Source organism: Pseudonaja textilis, chromosome 3 (assembly GCF_049901715.1).
Source record: "Pseudonaja textilis isolate UNSWEBS1 chromosome 3, rPseTex1.2, whole genome shotgun sequence".
Lineage (NCBI taxonomy): Eukaryota > Metazoa > Chordata > Lepidosauria > Squamata > Elapidae > Pseudonaja > Pseudonaja textilis.
Window position 1 is genome coordinate 184,389,834 of NC_141992.1, and position 18,525 is coordinate 184,408,358.

The following is an 18,525-nucleotide window of genomic DNA, read 5'->3' on the forward strand; positions in this document are numbered from 1 at the left end:
CTGCCCACAGCCTGGAATTTGATCCTGACGGGACTCAAGGTTGACTCAGCCTTCCTCTTTCTGAGGACAGTAAAGTGAGGACCCAGATTGTTGGGAGCAACATGCTGAGATTATAAACATCCCAGAGAGTGCTTTAATGCCAGATGGGGTGGTATATACTGTAAGTCTAAGTGGTATTGCTATTCCCTATTGGTTTTACTTGTAAGATGGTCACAAAAGGTGATCACATGACCCCAAGACACTACAACTTTCATAAATACATGCCAATTGCCAAGCATTTGAATTTTGATCACATGACCATGGGGATGCGGCAATGGTCATAAGTCACTTTCCGTTGTAACTTTGAAAAGTCACTAAATGAACATTTGTAAGTCAAGGACTACTTGTAATAAATATCATGTACAATTGCATCAATTTTGCTGAACATATCTACTATATTATTAATGCAATTTTAGTTTTGTTATGTGCCCTGACAAATGTATAGTTCATAGAGGCAATGCTGTTAAAAGCCAGTTGAAAATGTTACGTGGAAAAAGCCTGTCTGAAAAATGATCCCAATTCTGAGCCACAACAGCAGATCCCCAACACAGTGGCCTTTGCTTCCACAAAGCACAGCAGCCCCCACACAAAACTAAGGGATGCACCAACTGATAGCTCAATGAGCAAAATATTTGTGGGTTTTTGTGCAATCTTTAGGAGACTGGTTGCTGGTTTGTATGAATGTAGATTAAGAAATAAATTAAGTATGTCTTCTCAAACATCTCTCCCCAAGAGAGAGCATGGATATTTTTGTCAAATAAATTAAATGACCTGACTGAATTTTTGCAGCCAAGCTCAGTAGGATGAGTATGTCAAAATTCTGCCCTTCAATTAAGATGACAGCAAGACTGATAAGGACACCAATCTAACTTTTCTTCAGAAAATTGAGCTAGTTGTCAAATCTTTACTTAATAGAAATGATCACTAAAAAGACACAAAAGCTTTGCATATTTCACTGTTTTTGTCAACCGAAAAAGAAGTGCAAAATGCAGCCATCAAACCAGAATAACAGTGAAGCCTACTACACTGGATTTCAAATCTATTTTAAGATAATTGAAAGGACACAAAAATACCCACCAAGGTAAGATGCTTCAAAAGACAGGTTTGAGAATAGAAAGGAACTTTAAAAAAAAGTGCTGATGAAATCAAGTCATTAATTCTGTTTGGCTTAAGTTTAGCTAGAAGATGGGAAGGCATAGAAGTTGAGCATTTTAATGGTTAGGTTGAGCCAGCTAAAACAGTGGTGGGATTCAAAAAGTTTTACCACTGGTTTGGTGGGTGTGGCTTGGGGGGGGCGTTTGCCAAACGCGCACTTTGCACAGGCGCAGAGGTGTTTTGACTCACCTCCTGGAAGCCTGCACTCTGCCGCATTGAAGGTGAGTATGGGAGCCCAGGCAGGCGGGTGGGCCCAATAGCAGAGAGGCAAAGAGAACCGGTTTGGTCTCTGCTGCTCATTGCCGCTACCGGCTTGGCAGAACCGGCCTGAACTGGTAGCATACCATCATTGAGCTAAACCCATGAGGCTAAGAATGACCATTTCCCCAGCTCTGAAAATCAAAGTCAAACTGTCTTTGGCCCCAACTTTTAAGAAGAATAGAGCGGCTTGCCGTACCCGAAAAACAAAAACACGGAACAAGGAGAGCCCGTGTGTTTTATCTGGCCAGCCTGGTGTACCCAAATATGGGATAGAGCAGACTGCTTCCGCTTCCTCCTTTCAGCTCCAATCCAGGAGCCTTCACAGGCAGTCGTGACAAACTATTTTTGGGTTAAATTTATGCTTACTGACAAAGAAATAAAGGGAGACTAGTATAGATCTATTTCAAGCTATTTAGCTCTTGTCAGCTAGCCATACCCTTCTGGGATTCAAACCCAGGCTGCTTACATATTAGGTAGATGTATTAACCTCTAAGTTACAGGGTCTCCTGGCTTTGTTGGCTATACCAGAGGAGAGATTAAGTGGTTTTTATCAGGGCAACCTGGTCTACCCAAATATGGGATGGAGCATACTGCTTCTGCTGGCGAGAGGTAAATAGCTTGAAATAGATCTATACTAGTCTCCCTTTATTTCTTTGTCGGTAAATATAAACTTAGCACAAAAATAGTTTGTCACGAAGGCGACTGCCTGCGAAGGCTCCTGGATTGGGGCTGAAAGGCAAAAGCGGAAGCAGTCTGTTCCATCACATATTTGGGTAAACCAGTTTGCCCTGATTAAAAAAAACCCACTTAATCTCTCCCCTAACAAAGGAAGGAAAGCCTGTGGCTTAGACGTTAATACACCTACCTAATATGTAAGCAGCCCAGGTTCAAATCCCAGAAGGGTATGGCTAACTGACAAGAGCTAAATAGCTTGAAATAGATTTATACTAGTCTCTATTTATTTCTTTGTTGGTAAGTATAAATGTAACACAAAAACCAGAACAATTCTCCTCTGGCTGACAATTATGGAAATAAATACTGGCATAAACATAAAACACATTTCCTCACTCTCATCAGCAGCACCACTAACTCTGCTCCCAGTTGCTGCTTTGACTCCAAGTGCTTGCTTCTCCTCCAACTGTAGCGCCTAGTAGATAGCACTTATTCAGGGCATATGCCACTGCCTAATGATTGTTGCTGATGTGTGTATGAGTGTGTTGGGAAATGGGGAGAGAAAAAGAGAGAGAGAAAGCAAGTGATGTGACAGAAGAAAAAGGAGACCAGGGTAAGGATAAAATAGAATGGGATCAATAGGTCAAGGAAGTTAAAGGTGCTTTGGGGTATGTTTTCCATAAATTGAGAAGTGTGACCTATAAGTGTCAATCACACGAGCCTTGGGGAATAATCAGTAATGAAGAAACTGGGTCAGCTTCCATTTACATCTCATTCAGAAAGCTGTCATCATCAAGTTCAACATGTAAGTTTAAGAAAAAAAAATCAGGTCATAATCTGAAGATGCATAATATGGACTGTTCCTGAAATGAAGTAGGTTTTGAACTAGAATAAAGCTGAATAAGAACCTGTTTGAAAATTGATGTACCTCTCCCTAAAGTTTAAAGAAGAAACAAAAAAAATAGCAAATAGGTGCTTTTAATATGTAAAACAAGCCAAAGGGACTCTTATGCAGTAGGTACTATAACGAAGAGAAGTACTGTAGGTAGTCCCAAAGGTTCTTTTTCAAAACACAACTGGATGTTTGGTTTTTTCCTGGAAGACATTTAGCTTCTCATCCAAGAAGCTTCTTCAATTCTCCAGTTCTTAAGTTCTTCCAGAACTTAAGTGAAGTGAAGTGAAAAGTGAAACCAGAGGTGTTTCCAGGTGAAACCAGAAACCAGCAGGTTCTGACCAGTTCTGGAGAACCAGTAATGGAAATTTTGATTAGTTCAGCAAGCCGGCAAATGCCACCTCTGACTGGAGATTTTACAGTAACCTTCCCCTGCCATGTTCCCCAAGCCATGTTCACAGAACTGGTAGTAAAAAAAATTTAATCCCACCACTGAGTGAAACATCTTCCAGGAAAAACAAAGTCCAGTTGCGTTTTGAAAAAGCACTTTTGGGACATCCATGACCTGGATAGGCAATTACTGTACAGGGACTTAAATGAAAATATCAGTGTGCCAAGTGGTGGTGAACGTGCAAAAACTGTTCCTGCTATTGTTTTAGCAAACTGCTAAAAATATTTCTCCCCCCCAAACCGGGAATGTGTTTTACATTTTCTCCCCTTTCTATAGCAGAATAGATTCTGCTTAAATAATATGCAGTGCCATTCTTTTTGCTGATTTTCACATTCCCTTAAGTGTTTTGAAAATAGTGACAATATTTACATAAATTCATGACTCTTTCATATTGAAACATCCTGACTTCTGGCATGTGTGATCAACCATCCACAGAGCTCAGTCAGAACATGGCAGGGACTACAAGGTTAAAAAAAAAAAAAAACCTTGTGTTTTCAACATGAGATGTAGCCCTGGCAAGACAGTTTACACTTGACTGTCTCTATCTTCCAAAAACTATTTTTTGCACCAGTATACATAATTATCAACTGCAAGGTTTGGAAGATAAAAGAGTTCCTAAAATGCCATCCTAGAACATGCATTTTTCCTGCTGCTTATTGGCTTCCAGAAAAAATTATCCCTATTGATGTCCTTCTTATACATACTTTTTTGAATATTTAAGGAGCAGGATCAGAAGGAACACAATAAGAAAAGGAAACAAGGTCTTGAAAAATAAATTTCAACTGCAGGGCTACAGCAACTACAGAAGGACTACCAGAGGCAAGATACATATTTTTTTCAAATATGTTCCAGAGAGGAGAAAATACTGGCCAAGATCTGGCTTGCTTTGAAGAAGCTTCTTGGATGAGAAGTGAAACGTCTTCAAAAGAAAAAACAAGAAAGTTGCCTCCTGAAAAATTGCCCCCTGAAAAAGCATTTTGGGGACAACCATGACCTGCATGACTAAGAATCTCTACAGACTGATTGCAATTTAACTATACTGATTTGGGGAAGTTAAATAGGAGCATCTTTTAAAGGCTCTCTTTCAAGCCCCCTTTAAAAACATCCAGGTTAGGGTTGAATCTAAGCCTGTTTTCTTTCTTTCTGTGCCAACTCGGAAAGCTCAAACTGCCCAAGGAGCTGCCGATACAGTTCCACAGAGGAATTATTGAGTCTGTCATCTGCACCTCTACAACTGGCTAGTTTGGTTCTGCAACCCAACAGGAGAGACACAGACCTCAGAGGATAATTAGGACTGCAGAAACAATTGCTACCCACCTGCCTTCAATTGAAGACCTGTATACTGCACGAGTCAAAAAGAGGGCTGTGAAAATATTTACAGACGCCTCACATCCCAGACATAAACTGTTTCAACTGCTTCCCTCAAAACGACGCTATAGAGCACTGCACACCAGAACAACTAGGCACAAGGACAGGTTTTCCCAAATGCCATCACTCTGCTAAACAAATAATTCCCTCAACACTGTTCAACTATTTACAAAGTGTACACTAATATTACTGTTAATCTTCTCATCACTCCTTATCACCCATCCCCTCCCATTTGTGATTGTAGGACTGTAACTTTGTCACTTGTATCCTTATGATTTATACTGACTGTTTCCTAGTATGATTTGATTGCTGATTGTGCCCTATGGCTATCATTAAGTGTTGTACATTATGATTCTTGATTCTTAACCAATGTATCTTTTCTTTTATTTACACTAAGACAAATCCCTTGTGTGTCCAATCACACTTGGCCAGTGAAGTATTCTATTCTATTTCTCCCTTAGCGAGATCTCCAAGGCCTTCTATAAAGGTTGTCATAGAAGATCTATAATATAATGTCCTTTTTGAAGTCCTCTTTGAAGACTAACACTGGGCACAATATTCCAAGTAGGTGATTGATTTAGCTGCATGTTGCTTTTCTATAACAATGCTTTTTCTATGAATAAATTTTCTAATCTCCCACATGGATTTGCCACATTCACAACAGTCAACATCCTTTGATAATATCCCAACAGCATTACAATAGTTTGAACTTAAGCACATTTTGCCTCAAGGCTTCCTGTATAACATCAAGAGGGTGGCCTATAACTGGAGTATTGGAAAGTGAGAAAATGAATCCCATTGGTCATAACATAATTTGCTTTCAACAAAATAAGTTCATTGGGATGGCCTACAAAATATCCAGGTCAAATCATTCCACTGAGGTAAGCCCTTATCTCCCATTCAAGGCTCTATCTAAACAATCAAACACACTACCGAGAACTATTGACCCCAACCTAAGGCTTATGAGGGGTTCATAAGACTGGCATAGCATTAACTTCACTGTGAATCTTAGGGATTGCTTCCCTCAAGGTCAACTATCTGAAAAGGATTGTCATCACTTGTCCCAGTTATTTTTCATTCATGCAAAAAAATAATAAACAACTATTTATAGTTAATTTTCTTCTTCTTTTCCTTGCATCACAGTTGAGGATACCACCCACGTGCATACTTTTCCTTTCAGACACAAGAAAATTATTGCACCGCCTAGCAAAATAATATTATCAATTTTGACCCTGCAAATAATTAGGGAGAAAAATTGTAACTATCACACCACTGTGTACCATGATGTATAAGTGGGCTTATGCTTGGCATAATCTCAAACAGTAAATACTATCCAAAAGATGACCGACTCTTTGGAAATAAATATTTATTTGACAAATAAAGTCAAAGGAAGATGTCAACTCATAAAACATTTTTCTGGTCTTTTAGAGTTGTCAGAAGAAAGGGAGGGGGGAAAGTAGTTCGTTCCTTAAATATTTTCATAGATAATTTTTAGGCAACTGAACTTTCTGGCGCACAAAATTATAACTGGAGAGCATGATTATAACTGGAGAGCACGATGACTCTTGGCTATGGATGTGTCCCATTGGAGAATATGAATTTTGATACACCCAGGGGGTGGGGGAAGACCAGGTTCAAGGGTGAAATGAATGATGTGTCTCAGAGTCAGCTACATACAGGTAGCACCAGCATATTCATTCCTAATAAATCTTCTTTAAGCTCTGAAAGATCTGGCTAGAGACTGATTGATTTAAATGGGGGTGACTACCAGAGCTCTGACAGCAGATGAATTTGAATCAAGCTAAAACCACAGCAATGGAGAAGGCACTTTGGTGAGACTGACACAAGTCTTTTGTAGAGCAAAGTCTCTACACTTTGATACAAACACCTGCAGCATCTAGTACCCACAAGACCATATTAGTTATGAAACCATACTCAACAAACCATGCATTAGGGAGATCTAGCAACAGTAGTACCATTCATGGTGTATGTTCACAGACAGCTGGAATCTTGAAACTATGAATGATATCAAAAAATAATTGTTATGACTCCCAGTCAGTTCCTTGTTGAAGCCACCAATATTGGATATTTACTAAGAAAGCTGATTCAAAAATGCGATTAGAGAGAGGAAGCTGGTTCAAATTTGCAATATTATCTTTGGAAACAACTGCAAATATGATCTAATTTTCATAGTGATCAGATCTTGTTTTTTCATCCTGTGAGTTCTGAACAAAAGAATAACAGTAAGGATATTTTATATTCTAGCAATATTGAACGAAGAAAGCGCTAAGCAACAAGAGGAAACAAAGAAGAATGGACAAATCTAACCTTCTGCCCAATAGACTGTTTGTAATGGTTAGGATGTTAGACAAGCTGAAGTCCTTACTCAACCACCACTTATTCTCTCTCAGCCCAACCAACCTAGGCTTATATTAAAGTTAAAGAAGAAAAATCAATCACAGCCTTGATTTCACAAGGGAAATAGAAATACATTTCAAATCTTTGCCTTGAACAGAAAGGGAAAAGACTGGAACCAACTGAGAAAGTCTACAATAGTCTCTGGAGTTCCAAGATGTATTCTACAAATATAGGCTATCTCAGGATTTAAATCATCAAATTTTGTAGCTGACTATTTGGAGAAGGACTTCCTCAAACCAGTTCTGTAAATTCCTCTACCCTTTCACATCTTCATCTGCATTTAATGACTGGCCAGGTGTCTCCAATCTTGCAACTTTAAGACTTGTGGACTTCAAGTCCCAGAGTTCTTCAGCCAGCAGTGCTGGGAGTTAAAGTCTTAAAGTTGCCAAGGTTGGAGACACCTGGACTAGACTATTTTAATTTAATTTTTCAGATTCCTAAAGAGCAATAAATGAACAAGAGATCAATGCATTAACTATAAAGAGAGAGGAATACCTTGCATTGGGATAGGTACTCAGCTAACAACTGGTAAATTTTGAAATTTTGCTTAACAATTGGAACTGGGATTGCTTAGCAACTGCAACCATCTGCCATCTTGTTTTATGGCCACATCACTTAACAACCAAAATTCCAGTAAGTCAAGGGCTACCTGTAAGTCAAAAGTGGGAATGATTCTTCACATAATTGGACCTAGGCTTTTTTGTTTTTATATTTAATTTATTACAATCACCCAACTCTAATGGATTCTGCATGTAGAACTTGAGCTCTTTGGGCTAATGATTCTGGTTTCTTCCAGCTACTACTATTACTGCAGTAATTGGCTTTTAACTGGGGAACCATCCGAAATGAAACTCTGGTTTTCTTAGTAGAAATAAGCGTGCAAAAAAGTTACATTTGTTCATATTATGGCCTGCTACTTTATAATACTTGGTGAAAGAAGACTGGGAATAAACAGTTGTGTTTTCAGAGGTGTAGGATCAGCCAGTTTATTTTATTACATCTTACACAACTATATTTGCTCCACAATCATCATCTTGAACTGATTTGGAATTCATCTTTAAGTCAAGACACCCCATCTATTTATGGACCTTTTCTCTCTTTCCTGGCCTGCATTCAGAAGAGTAACAACTTGCCTGATGAACTTGAAAACTTACATTCTTTGGGGGTTATTTTGGTTGGTCTCTTTTGGCTTGGCTTGTTTTTGTTTTGTTTTGAGAAGGTAAAAACGTTTAATGTCCATTTAAACATCTATTCTGTGATCTTTCTATTGTGAGCTTTAATAAACCAACTTCTTCTTAGATTAATCAGGCAAGACTGGATCAAGCTCAATCAAGGGAAAGAAATCTGACTTGGCAGGCAAAATCAGAGGATTATGTATATTCCAAATCAATGTTCTTAGCTACACTCATTTAGAACAATGGGAAGATGTTTGCTTAATAGCAAGTTAAAGTTTGTTGAGATCTAGACTTTAGCATACAAGGTTGCCATTAAGCTGAGTTGATCCAAGTAGTTAAAATGTTAATATATTCTGAGTCCAAGATAATAAGATTCATCAGTGAACAGATATTGCAAAACACTTTTGATCAAATCTCTTATATCAGGGCTGTCAAACTCAAGGCCTGCAGGCCAGATGCGTCATGCACTGGCCACACCCATGCCCGGTTTAGCAAAGGCGGAGGCAAGTCACAATACAACACGTGATGACACCATGACGCCATGAGTTTGACACCCCTGTCTTACATCTATTCCAATTCTGACTGCAAGTTGAGAGAAGATTCTATAGTTCTGGATGAGTATATACTTTCTTTTATATGAAAAGTGAGAGTATGAAAAAATGAGGATATATTTTTAATAAGAGATTGGACAACTATTTGCCAAAAATGGTATTGGGTCTCCTGCTTGGATGGAGGGTTGGATTGGAGGGTCTCCAGCATCCCTTCTAACTCTATTATTCTGTTCTGTTTTCCTGCTATACTTTCTAGGATCACCTGTATCCATGTGATCAAGCCCAAAGAACATCTGGAATGGTATAGGGTCTCTTGTTATGGGCAAGGGGTTGGACTAGAAGACCTCCAAGGTGTTTTCCAACCCTGTTGTTCTATGTTCGGTGTTGTTTCTCAGTTTCTTCAAGGATAAGTTTCATCTGTTTTGGTATTAACCTTGGAACAACTTGTTAGATAGTAGACTAACAAGTTAGAATAATGTTGTGTCTGGTAGTAAAAAACTTTCATTTGGGCCATGGATTTAGCCCTATTATGATCCCGAGAGCTCAGCATTAAAGTTAACACAACTCAGTTGCTGAAAATAGCTTTGCCTGGACCTTTCCTTCCATCTATGCAAGCTTTTCCAACCTAGCACCTTTTAGATGTGTTGGTTCCAGTCTCTGCCAATCCTGCAAGCATAAATTCATAACAGAAGGTGATAGAAAACAGCCAGTATTGATATCACAGCATAACAAAACATACAGTATATTCCTCATATTGGCCAGTTGGATTTCAGACAATGGAAGAGATCAGCATGGGAGTAATAGTGACTCATCCAAATAATTAAGCACAAAGCTTCTGCTTTCAAAATCTGCCCATATGAAGTCAAACAATGGATTCTTTCCTCAGCAGCATGAGTGATATAGAAGCAAATCATCCCTATTTCATTTCCATTAATTAACACAGAATATACTTGTCTCCAGAAGGACCAACTCGTGTATGCAAATATGTGTTAGGAAGCAATAGAAGGGCTTGTTTCTAATACAAAAAAGGCTCTTATCATAACAGGCAGGTAGTCCATAATACATAAATCACCTGTTTTTCTATAGTTTTCTCTTGCTTGGTGCGAGGGAGAGTGCTCTGGTTTCACAAGACCTCCTTATGCATAAGTTCACGCTGGAGAGCATCAAATTAATCTCTCCCTGCTTGAAGGTGAACGTCCTGTCTCACCTTCTGCATTCTCCTTGAGTTGAACATTTCCTACCTTGCGTGAGTAGCTGTAGGTTTCGAACTTCCTCTCTCACTTTCAGCTGGAGCACTTGCTGCAGAATGTGCTGACGTAAGCTCTCCTGAGCAATCCCCATTCGCTCAAGCTTTTTGTCAGTAAGCCTGAGCAGTGCGCGGCCTGGAACCAAAGGAAGAGACACGAGGAAGAGGGATTACTCCAGGATTTCTGTTTAATGAATAAAAAAAAAATTCTACATGCTGTCAATACCCTCAATCTAGGAGACAAAACCCGCCTGCAGTGCAAATATTCTCTTGGAAACAATCTGATTCACAATGGGATAGATTGAGGGAATAGGAGACCCCGGAATATTTGTTGGCTCAGTGATTTAATTACATTCCACACTGGAGATCCAAATTCAGAAGATGAAATAACTCATTGAGATTCCAGCGCCCTGTACTTGTTACAGGAAAGGAGCTGTGCTTAATATGCTATGGTCAAAAAGTAGTTATGAGCACTGCACAATTGCTTAGGAGGAGAACATATAGCAACAACACTTAGATTTATATACCACTTCATAATGCTTTACAGCCCTCCCTGAGTGGTTTACAGAATCAGCATATTGCCCCCAACAAGCTAGACCCTAATTTTACTGATCTCGGAAGGATGGAAGGCTGAATCAACCTTAAGGCTGGTCAGGATCAAACTGCTCCAGTTAGCGGAGTTAGTTTGCAATGCTGCATTCTAAACAGTTCAGTTTTATATACTTGAGGTCTTCAATTGAAGCCCTGGTCTCTGTGCCTAGGAGGAATGCCTAGCAAGCAATGGAGATATTTTTGTTGACTAGGTAGGAAATAAATAGCACTGGTTGAGGGGTCATTTGTATGGGATCAGTGTAAAGTAGTTGTACTTATCTACAATATCTATTCTGCCAGTTTATTCAGATGCATCCCTCACAACAGAAGACAATGTAGACAACAGAAGACAGAGTATTGCAATCAATTAAAAATATTTTTTTAAAATAAAGTGCAACAGAAGAAATGGATCTTTAACACAAAAATTGCATGTACAACAGGAATGTGCCTGGGTCACTTAATCACTTAATCCGAAACAAGTTAATCTGGAACAATCTTCACAGAGAACTATAATCCCCATTTATATTTATAAAGTAAATAGGTGGCAAGCTCGAATTGACAACTAAAGGGAACAACTTTTTGAATTATTAGAATAAGGATGAAATTTATTGAATAATGAATGGAATAACAGTATGAGATAAAATTGCAAATGTGACAGTTAAAAGCAATATGTGTAATGAATATAAAAATGAAATAAGAATCTTAGATAATATTGTAAAATAAGATATGAGAATATTGTAAGAAAAATGAAATAAGTTAAGATATGAACTGGAAGTGGATAAATTAAGTGTAATGAATTTAATATTTGAGAATATTCAAAGGAAAATAGAATAAGTAATAATGTGATATGAAATTGAATAAGAAAGATGAATATGTAACTGTGGTCATGTTTGTGTTGAAATGTAAAAACCTGAAACCACACTGTTCACCAAAAGAAATGTTTTTTAAAATATAAAAATAAAAAAATAAATTAAAAAAGAAGAACTATAAGCCCCAACACTTCCTTGCCCTTGCAACCATCAAAAGATTGGCAATGTCCGTGGTGACATGGTGGCCTTAGAATGCAGTCTTTAATTGTCCTCAGGTTCTGGGATAGTGATGCTCTTTGGCGAGGGATGGGATTCTACCAGTTCGCACCTATTCGCTAGAACTGGTTGTTAACATTCTAAGCAGTTTGGAGAACCGGTTGTTAGAAGAAATTACTGGTCTAATCCTGTAAGGAAGGTAGGAAGGAAACATTCTGGTGTTGCTTACAGAAACTGCCTCTCCGTTAACCCTTATCACATTCTTGGCAGGACTTGACTTCCTGTCTCAGGAGCTTCTCTGGAGTTTTTTTCCCCTCCTTTGCTGGTACTTTGCTTGTGTGGAGTTTTAACTTTGTACCATTGTGCCATTGTAACTTTGAATGGTCAAAGTTACAATGGCACTGAAAAAAGTGACTTATGACCATTTTTCACACTTATGACTGTTGCAGCATCCCCACAGTCATGAAAGGCCAGGTGAGGAGATGCATGCCTCGATGTGAGTGATCGAGTGATTGAGTTGGCCACACCCAGCCAATAACATAATCACCAAGCCACGCCCAACTAAGCCATGCCCACAGAACCGGTTGTTAAAAAATTTGAATCCCACCCCTGTCTTTGGCCCTTTATATATTTATATATATCCTGCCTTTATTGTATGTGTGTGTGTGTGTGTGTGTGTGTGTGTGCATCATCATCATCATCATCATCATCATCATCATCATTTTAGCCATTGTCTATCCACTGTGCAAATTGCTGTTACTCCTTCCTTCCTTCCTTCCTTCCTTCCAATTTTCCCCATAACAAGAATCCTATGAAGTTATTCGAGTTGAGAGTGTGTGATTGGTTCAAGGTCATCCAGCGAGCTTTGTGCCTAAGGTGGGACTAGAACTCACAGTCTCCTGGTTTCTAGGCCAGTACCTTAACCACTAGACTTTAGATAGCCATATCAAGAGAAGTATTTCATTTTGGCATGGCTCCTCTTTATTAGATAGTAGCAATCCTAAAATCAATCCCTGAGCTAATTGTTCATGTATTATCCAATGCTTTTGAGTGACACTGGGAGAACACCAGCTATCTAACACAATGAAGAAGCTTCTAGTTCAAAAACAAAAAAGTTAATAAAAACTGAACATTTTAATTCCTGGAAGTGTTTCAGCAAATAATTTATTGTCCTGATGGGATCTATATTGATCCTTTACAAATTTTGGATATAAAAGACTGTTAAGACAGTTCTGTTTTTCAGTTGAACCTATTCAGGAAGCCTTGTTGATTCGAAGAGGAAGAAATAACCATAACTCGAATTCCCATCTGAAGTATAAATTCAAGCACAAATCATATTAACTTGCTTTGAAAATGCATTGTAAAATGTAAGACAGCCATATTTAGAGCTTGCAGGAAGAACCTCAACGACCCACAAGGCAAATTAAATACAAATTTAAAACTTTGGCAGGCAGACATATAAATTTACATTACTTGTTCCTTGTACATTTACAAACTCATTTCCTAGATGCACTAACTGTTCAATAAATACAGCTGTAAGTAAAGTCCTCTCTGATGTAAGCTCAACTTTTGGTAACTTTATTAGCACATCCATGCAGTTTTCTTGGAAATTGCAATGGAGATGATTTACTTCTGTTTTCTTCCAAAATGCTTTTAGACTCGTGAATCTAGTCTAAAGTTCTTAGGATTCTCAGTAGTCTCCCATTCAAGAGTGAATGATGCTTGACCTTGCTTAGCATCCAAATCTGACCAATGTTAGCCAAGATCAACCAGCTACTAAAGCTATGGATTGATTTTATTTTCAATTAGACAAACCATGACCCATTGGATCATCATTTCCTAGATAATTCTTACCTAAACAGAGAAACAGAATGACCAAGGATTAAAAAAAAAAAAGGAATGGGAGTGAGTTTTGATTTCCTACCAGCTTGACTATGTCTGACCCCCTCTTTAGCAGATGATGGTGGGACCAGTCTACCCAGACTCCTAAAAACTGGAATGGGACCAGTCTACCGTATCTCCAATGGCCAAAGGGAGGGCTGGTCTACCACGCCTCTGGAGGGCTATGCTAGGACTGGTCTGCTAAATCTCCAAGTAGTGGTATGGAGGCAATTAGCACAGAATCAACCATAAATTTGCCAAATTTCATCCCTACAGGAGTAATGGATCCCAGATTTTTGATACATTTTATAGGTTAGTCCAGTGACCACATGATTCACTTAACAACTGTGGCCAAAAAAAAAAAGAGGTTATAAAATTGGGCATGACTTCCTTAACAACAACCTTGCTTAGCCACAGAAATTCTGGTCCAATTGTGATTAATAAGTCAAGGGCTATCTGTAAGGTATTCCTTTTACTTCTTTTTCAGTCCTGCTTTCCTTTCACCGATGGATACAACAACCCAGAACCACGAAATCCTAAACAGGGCTGTTTGGGAGCTGCTTAATACGTTTGCTTTTATCACCAACCCCAATATTGTTGTGTTAGTATTTCCATATATTTTCCCACAGGCATTCAGTAAAAATCAAAAGCGGTGGATGGCCATCACCTAGGATTTAGCGGAGGGGTGCCCATTTGCCAAGAAAATATGCAATATTATGCTAGGGATGATTAAGGAGCATCTTGAGAGTATAAAAGGAAGGTAGGATAGTAAATGTGTCCCCAGCCATGCCCACCACACAAAAAAAATAAAAACCAAAATAGGTGAATAGGTAAATAAACATCTTCTGAGATTATTCCCACAGCATTTTCTCCAACAGCTAGGTGCATCCACCATTCCCAAAAAGTTGCCTCCCATCAGAATAGCCCAATATTATCAGAACTGAGGCACACATTATTTTCTTCCTTCAGTTTTTCCCTATTGTTGTTTTTAAATAAATGTTCTTGTGAAATCTTGCTCTGACCTTTTCTAATATATTTTGCTGCTATTATGTTGCAAAAAGATTTGGCTGTATTCTTGTCCTATAGAAGTGGGCAATAGCTTTACAATTTCTTCCTGCGTGAAGTTCATTTGTATGATATATGTCTGAGGGCAAAGATAGAGCTATCATAGATGCTTCTTAAAGTATTAGAAAGAGGACATGGCTTGCATGCAAAAATGCTTAGGATTGAACCTGGGTTCAAGTCCCAGCACTGCATGAAAAGATCTACCTTTGAAACACTGCAGAACCATTATCAGTCAGTGACCTAGATGGACGGTTAAGATCTATTCTTATCTCCTATTCTCTATTGCCTGGAGAAGAAAAGGTCACTCTTCTTGTCTTCTGACTGGTAACAGAAAATTCTCTGGTCCATGAGCCAAAAAATAGCAGCAATGTTTCAACAGAATGGAACTATCGCAGTTCTGATGCGGTCAACAAATTATAATTTGAGATCAACCAAGCCTCGTGCAATAGCTGTCCGCAAAATTAATTCTATGACCCAATCCTTATGAAAATATTACTTTCCTTTTCAGTTCTGAACAAATGTGCAATTCTCCACAAACCTACAGATCCTACATCATCATCTTCTTTAACCAAATACTATTAAGAATGTCAAATGTCAAACTGAGGGTGGTGTTAATATTTATAAAGTTAAATAATTGATGTTACCGTGTTTCTCCAACAATACGGCCTCCCCCAATAGGAAGTCTCAGCATGCTTTATAGGCGTAAAATCAAATTAAACCCTTCCCCCCAAATTAAGGCCTATATTAAACATGAGAAATGGGAGGGAATGGCGGGGTGGTGGTGGCTGTTAGGAAGTACTTTTGCTGCATACCCGGATATGGTGCTGCCTGTGTTGACCTCGGCGCTGGTGGGGCACTTCGTATTGGGAGACCTTCCGCCACCGTTGCTTTCCCTTCTCCCTGTGCTGCCGCATCATTTAAAGCAATGCCGCGGTGTTTGGCACAGGGAGGAGCCCTGGCTGGCCGTGCATGGCTGCGCCAAATGCCGCCGCGTTGCTTTAAACGCCGTGGCAGCACAGGGAGAAGGGAAAGCAATGGTGGCGGAAGGTTTCCCGATATGAAGTGCCCCACCAACGCCGAGGTCAACATCCAAGCTGTCGCCGCCCGCCCGCCCAAGGATGCAAGGGTGGGAATTAAGTCACCCCCCAAAAGACAACCTAGCCATTTTTTTGGGGGGGGGGGTAAAAAAAAAATAAGGCCTAGCCTTATTTTGTGAGAAACACGGTAGTTATAAATGGAAAATTAAAAGTGCACTATATGTAAAGGAGAAAAGAATGTGGACAGTGAGCCATGCTATCTCAACTTATATCTTCTTAACTTTCAATAGAGATCCCATAGGAAGCTTGTTGGCTTAACAGGAGGGAGAAAATAGATGGGGCCGGGGCCAGTCAGAAGTGGTATTTGCCGGTTCTCTGAACTACTCAAAATTTCCACTATCAGTTCTCCAGAACTGGTCAGAGCCTGCTAAATACCACCTCTGATGATGTTTAGCTTTGAAGATCTCTGCGCAAGCTAATCTTGGTTGATGGACAACGGCTACAGAATTGCACAGCCTAGTTTCATGTAAGTAAGCTGTTCTTGTATTGGTATTTCATTGGCATGGACAGAGAGGATGTGAAGCCACAGCTGGTAAATAGGTTTCAATCAGCCTGCCATTTTATTAAAAATATAAACTGCTTATTAAGTTCTCACAATTGTAACTACAAAGCCTTCAGCTCTGGATCAACAAAGTAGCGTCCTGTTTTATCTTCTATTCATAGACATAATGCTAATCTATTCTAAAGCACTTAGGTATTCTTAGAGGTATTCAGCAGTCTTCTTAATTGCACATTGTTAATCCAGTATTATGTATAAACAAAAAAGGCAGCCGTTCAAAAGTAATGAAATGGGGGAAGAGTGAAACTTGCCAACTGGATTGTGAGATGTGAAAGGAAGAAAAAAAAGAGCCACATTCCGCAAACATGAAAAACCCTTAATATAAGGTATCCTTGTTTCTTTTAGGCCCATCTGCCAAAATGAATTTCTATAACCTGGTGATATAAACAACCAGCCAAACAACAGCAACCCACCCCCCCGCCCCGCCAAAAATAATCCACAAAATACTTATTTGTTAAACAAATGTATATAATTGCACAACTAACACATTGAGGCCTGGCAGAATACAACATTAAAAGTCCACAGTTTTTTTTTTTAAATCGCAATTTAAACCCCACTCTGCCCTCTAGCTTGTGGAGGCAAATAATTATCAATTAAGCACTAGAAGGAATCAACTCACATTTACATTGTGATAAAATAATGCTTTATTTGCTTTGGAAGCAAGTGATTGGTTATTCTTCATTATTGGAATAACTACGTTGGAAAGGAAGTAAATGAATCCTCTAGTTATTGATAAACAGCTGTCAAGAGTATGAATTGTAACATAGTGTTAAACACAGTGTTAAAATTGAATGTGAGAAAGACAGCAATAGTATCATAATAAGATCATAAGATAAAGGAGTTTCCATTTTTTCAGGCTTCAGGACCTATGTGTGTGTGTGTTTGTGTGTGTGTGTGTGTGTGTGTGAAATTTTTGGAGAACACTGCAGCATTCAATAGCTTGGAATAAATAAGCAACATTCAAATACTAAGAGGAAGTGTGCAGCAGAGGTGGTATTCCGGAGGTTCTGACCAGTTCTGGAGAACCGGTAGCAGAAATTTTGAGTAGTTCAGAGAACTGGCAAATCCCACCTCTGACTGGAGATTTTACAGTATCCTTTCCCTGCCACACCCGCAAAGACACACCCACAGAACTAGTAGTAAAAAAATTTGAATCCCACCACTGGCAGCAAAGTAATATTTGAATCATCCATCCATACAGAGTAGAGCCCCACTTAGAAAAGAGATGCCAGATCTACAAGTTGGCTTCTAAAAAGGTTGAGGAACATGAGACAATATCGCTGATACGTGATGGACAGCTGCCAAACCCAAAGAATGCAAAAAACAAGTCAGTGCATGTTTCATTAATTGGTGAAAGACCTTCAGTTGTGTCAATCATGTCAAATTGGATTGTTTTTGGAAAAGTGGGAATCACAGAAGAACTTGCGGTCCTTGTGAGAAATGTATCTACTGGAAAGAAAGCCCTAATATGGACAAAATGTGATGACAAAAACTGGATCCAGGCTGGCAAAAGAGTGCAAGAAGGCTGCATAGTCTACAGGTTATGCTGAATTAAGGGAAGCTGGATTGAAAAAAGATAAGTATGGTTTTAAAACTTGAGGAAGAATCTGCACTTTGCTGATGACATTACTCCAATAGCTAACAATGCATGGGATATACCAAGCTCTGGTAGTAAAGTGAGGGAGCACAATAAGAAAATGGGACTAAAATTAAATATTAAGAAGCCAAACTAATGACAACAATCAGCCTTAGAATTGGCCATGAAGACATCAAAGAGGTGGTTAGCTTCTGCCTTTTAGGATCAACCCTTAACAGAATAGGCTGTCAAGTGATACTGGGTGGCCTAGAGGTTAAGACGCTGGGCATGTTGATCAGGTTGGTAGTTCATGACCCAGTGAGCTCCCGTTCTTGCCCCAGCTCCTGCCTACCTAGCAGTTTGAAATCAGGCAAATACAAGTAGATAAATAGGTACCACTTCAGTAGGGAGGCAACAACATTCCATGCACTTCGGCCTATAGCAGTGGTGGATCCAAATAATTTAACAACAGTTTTGCTCAGGGTCAGGTTGGCCATTGTGGG

At 39.1% G+C, this 18,525-nt stretch overlaps 1 protein-coding gene across 3 annotated transcripts in view; it reads right to left on the reverse strand.

Moving 5' to 3' along the window:
* Positions 1-18,525, reverse strand: part of SAMD12 (sterile alpha motif domain containing 12) — a 285,749-nt gene that overhangs the window by 169,762 nt on the left and 97,462 nt on the right. For all 3 annotated transcript variants that reach the window (XM_026703589.2, XM_087931650.1, XM_087931651.1), the window contains exon 4: positions 10,224-10,364. In XM_026703589.2, coding sequence (XP_026559374.1) covers positions 10,224-10,364 — 141 coding nt within the window. The remainder of the gene's footprint in view (positions 1-10,223; positions 10,365-18,525) is intronic.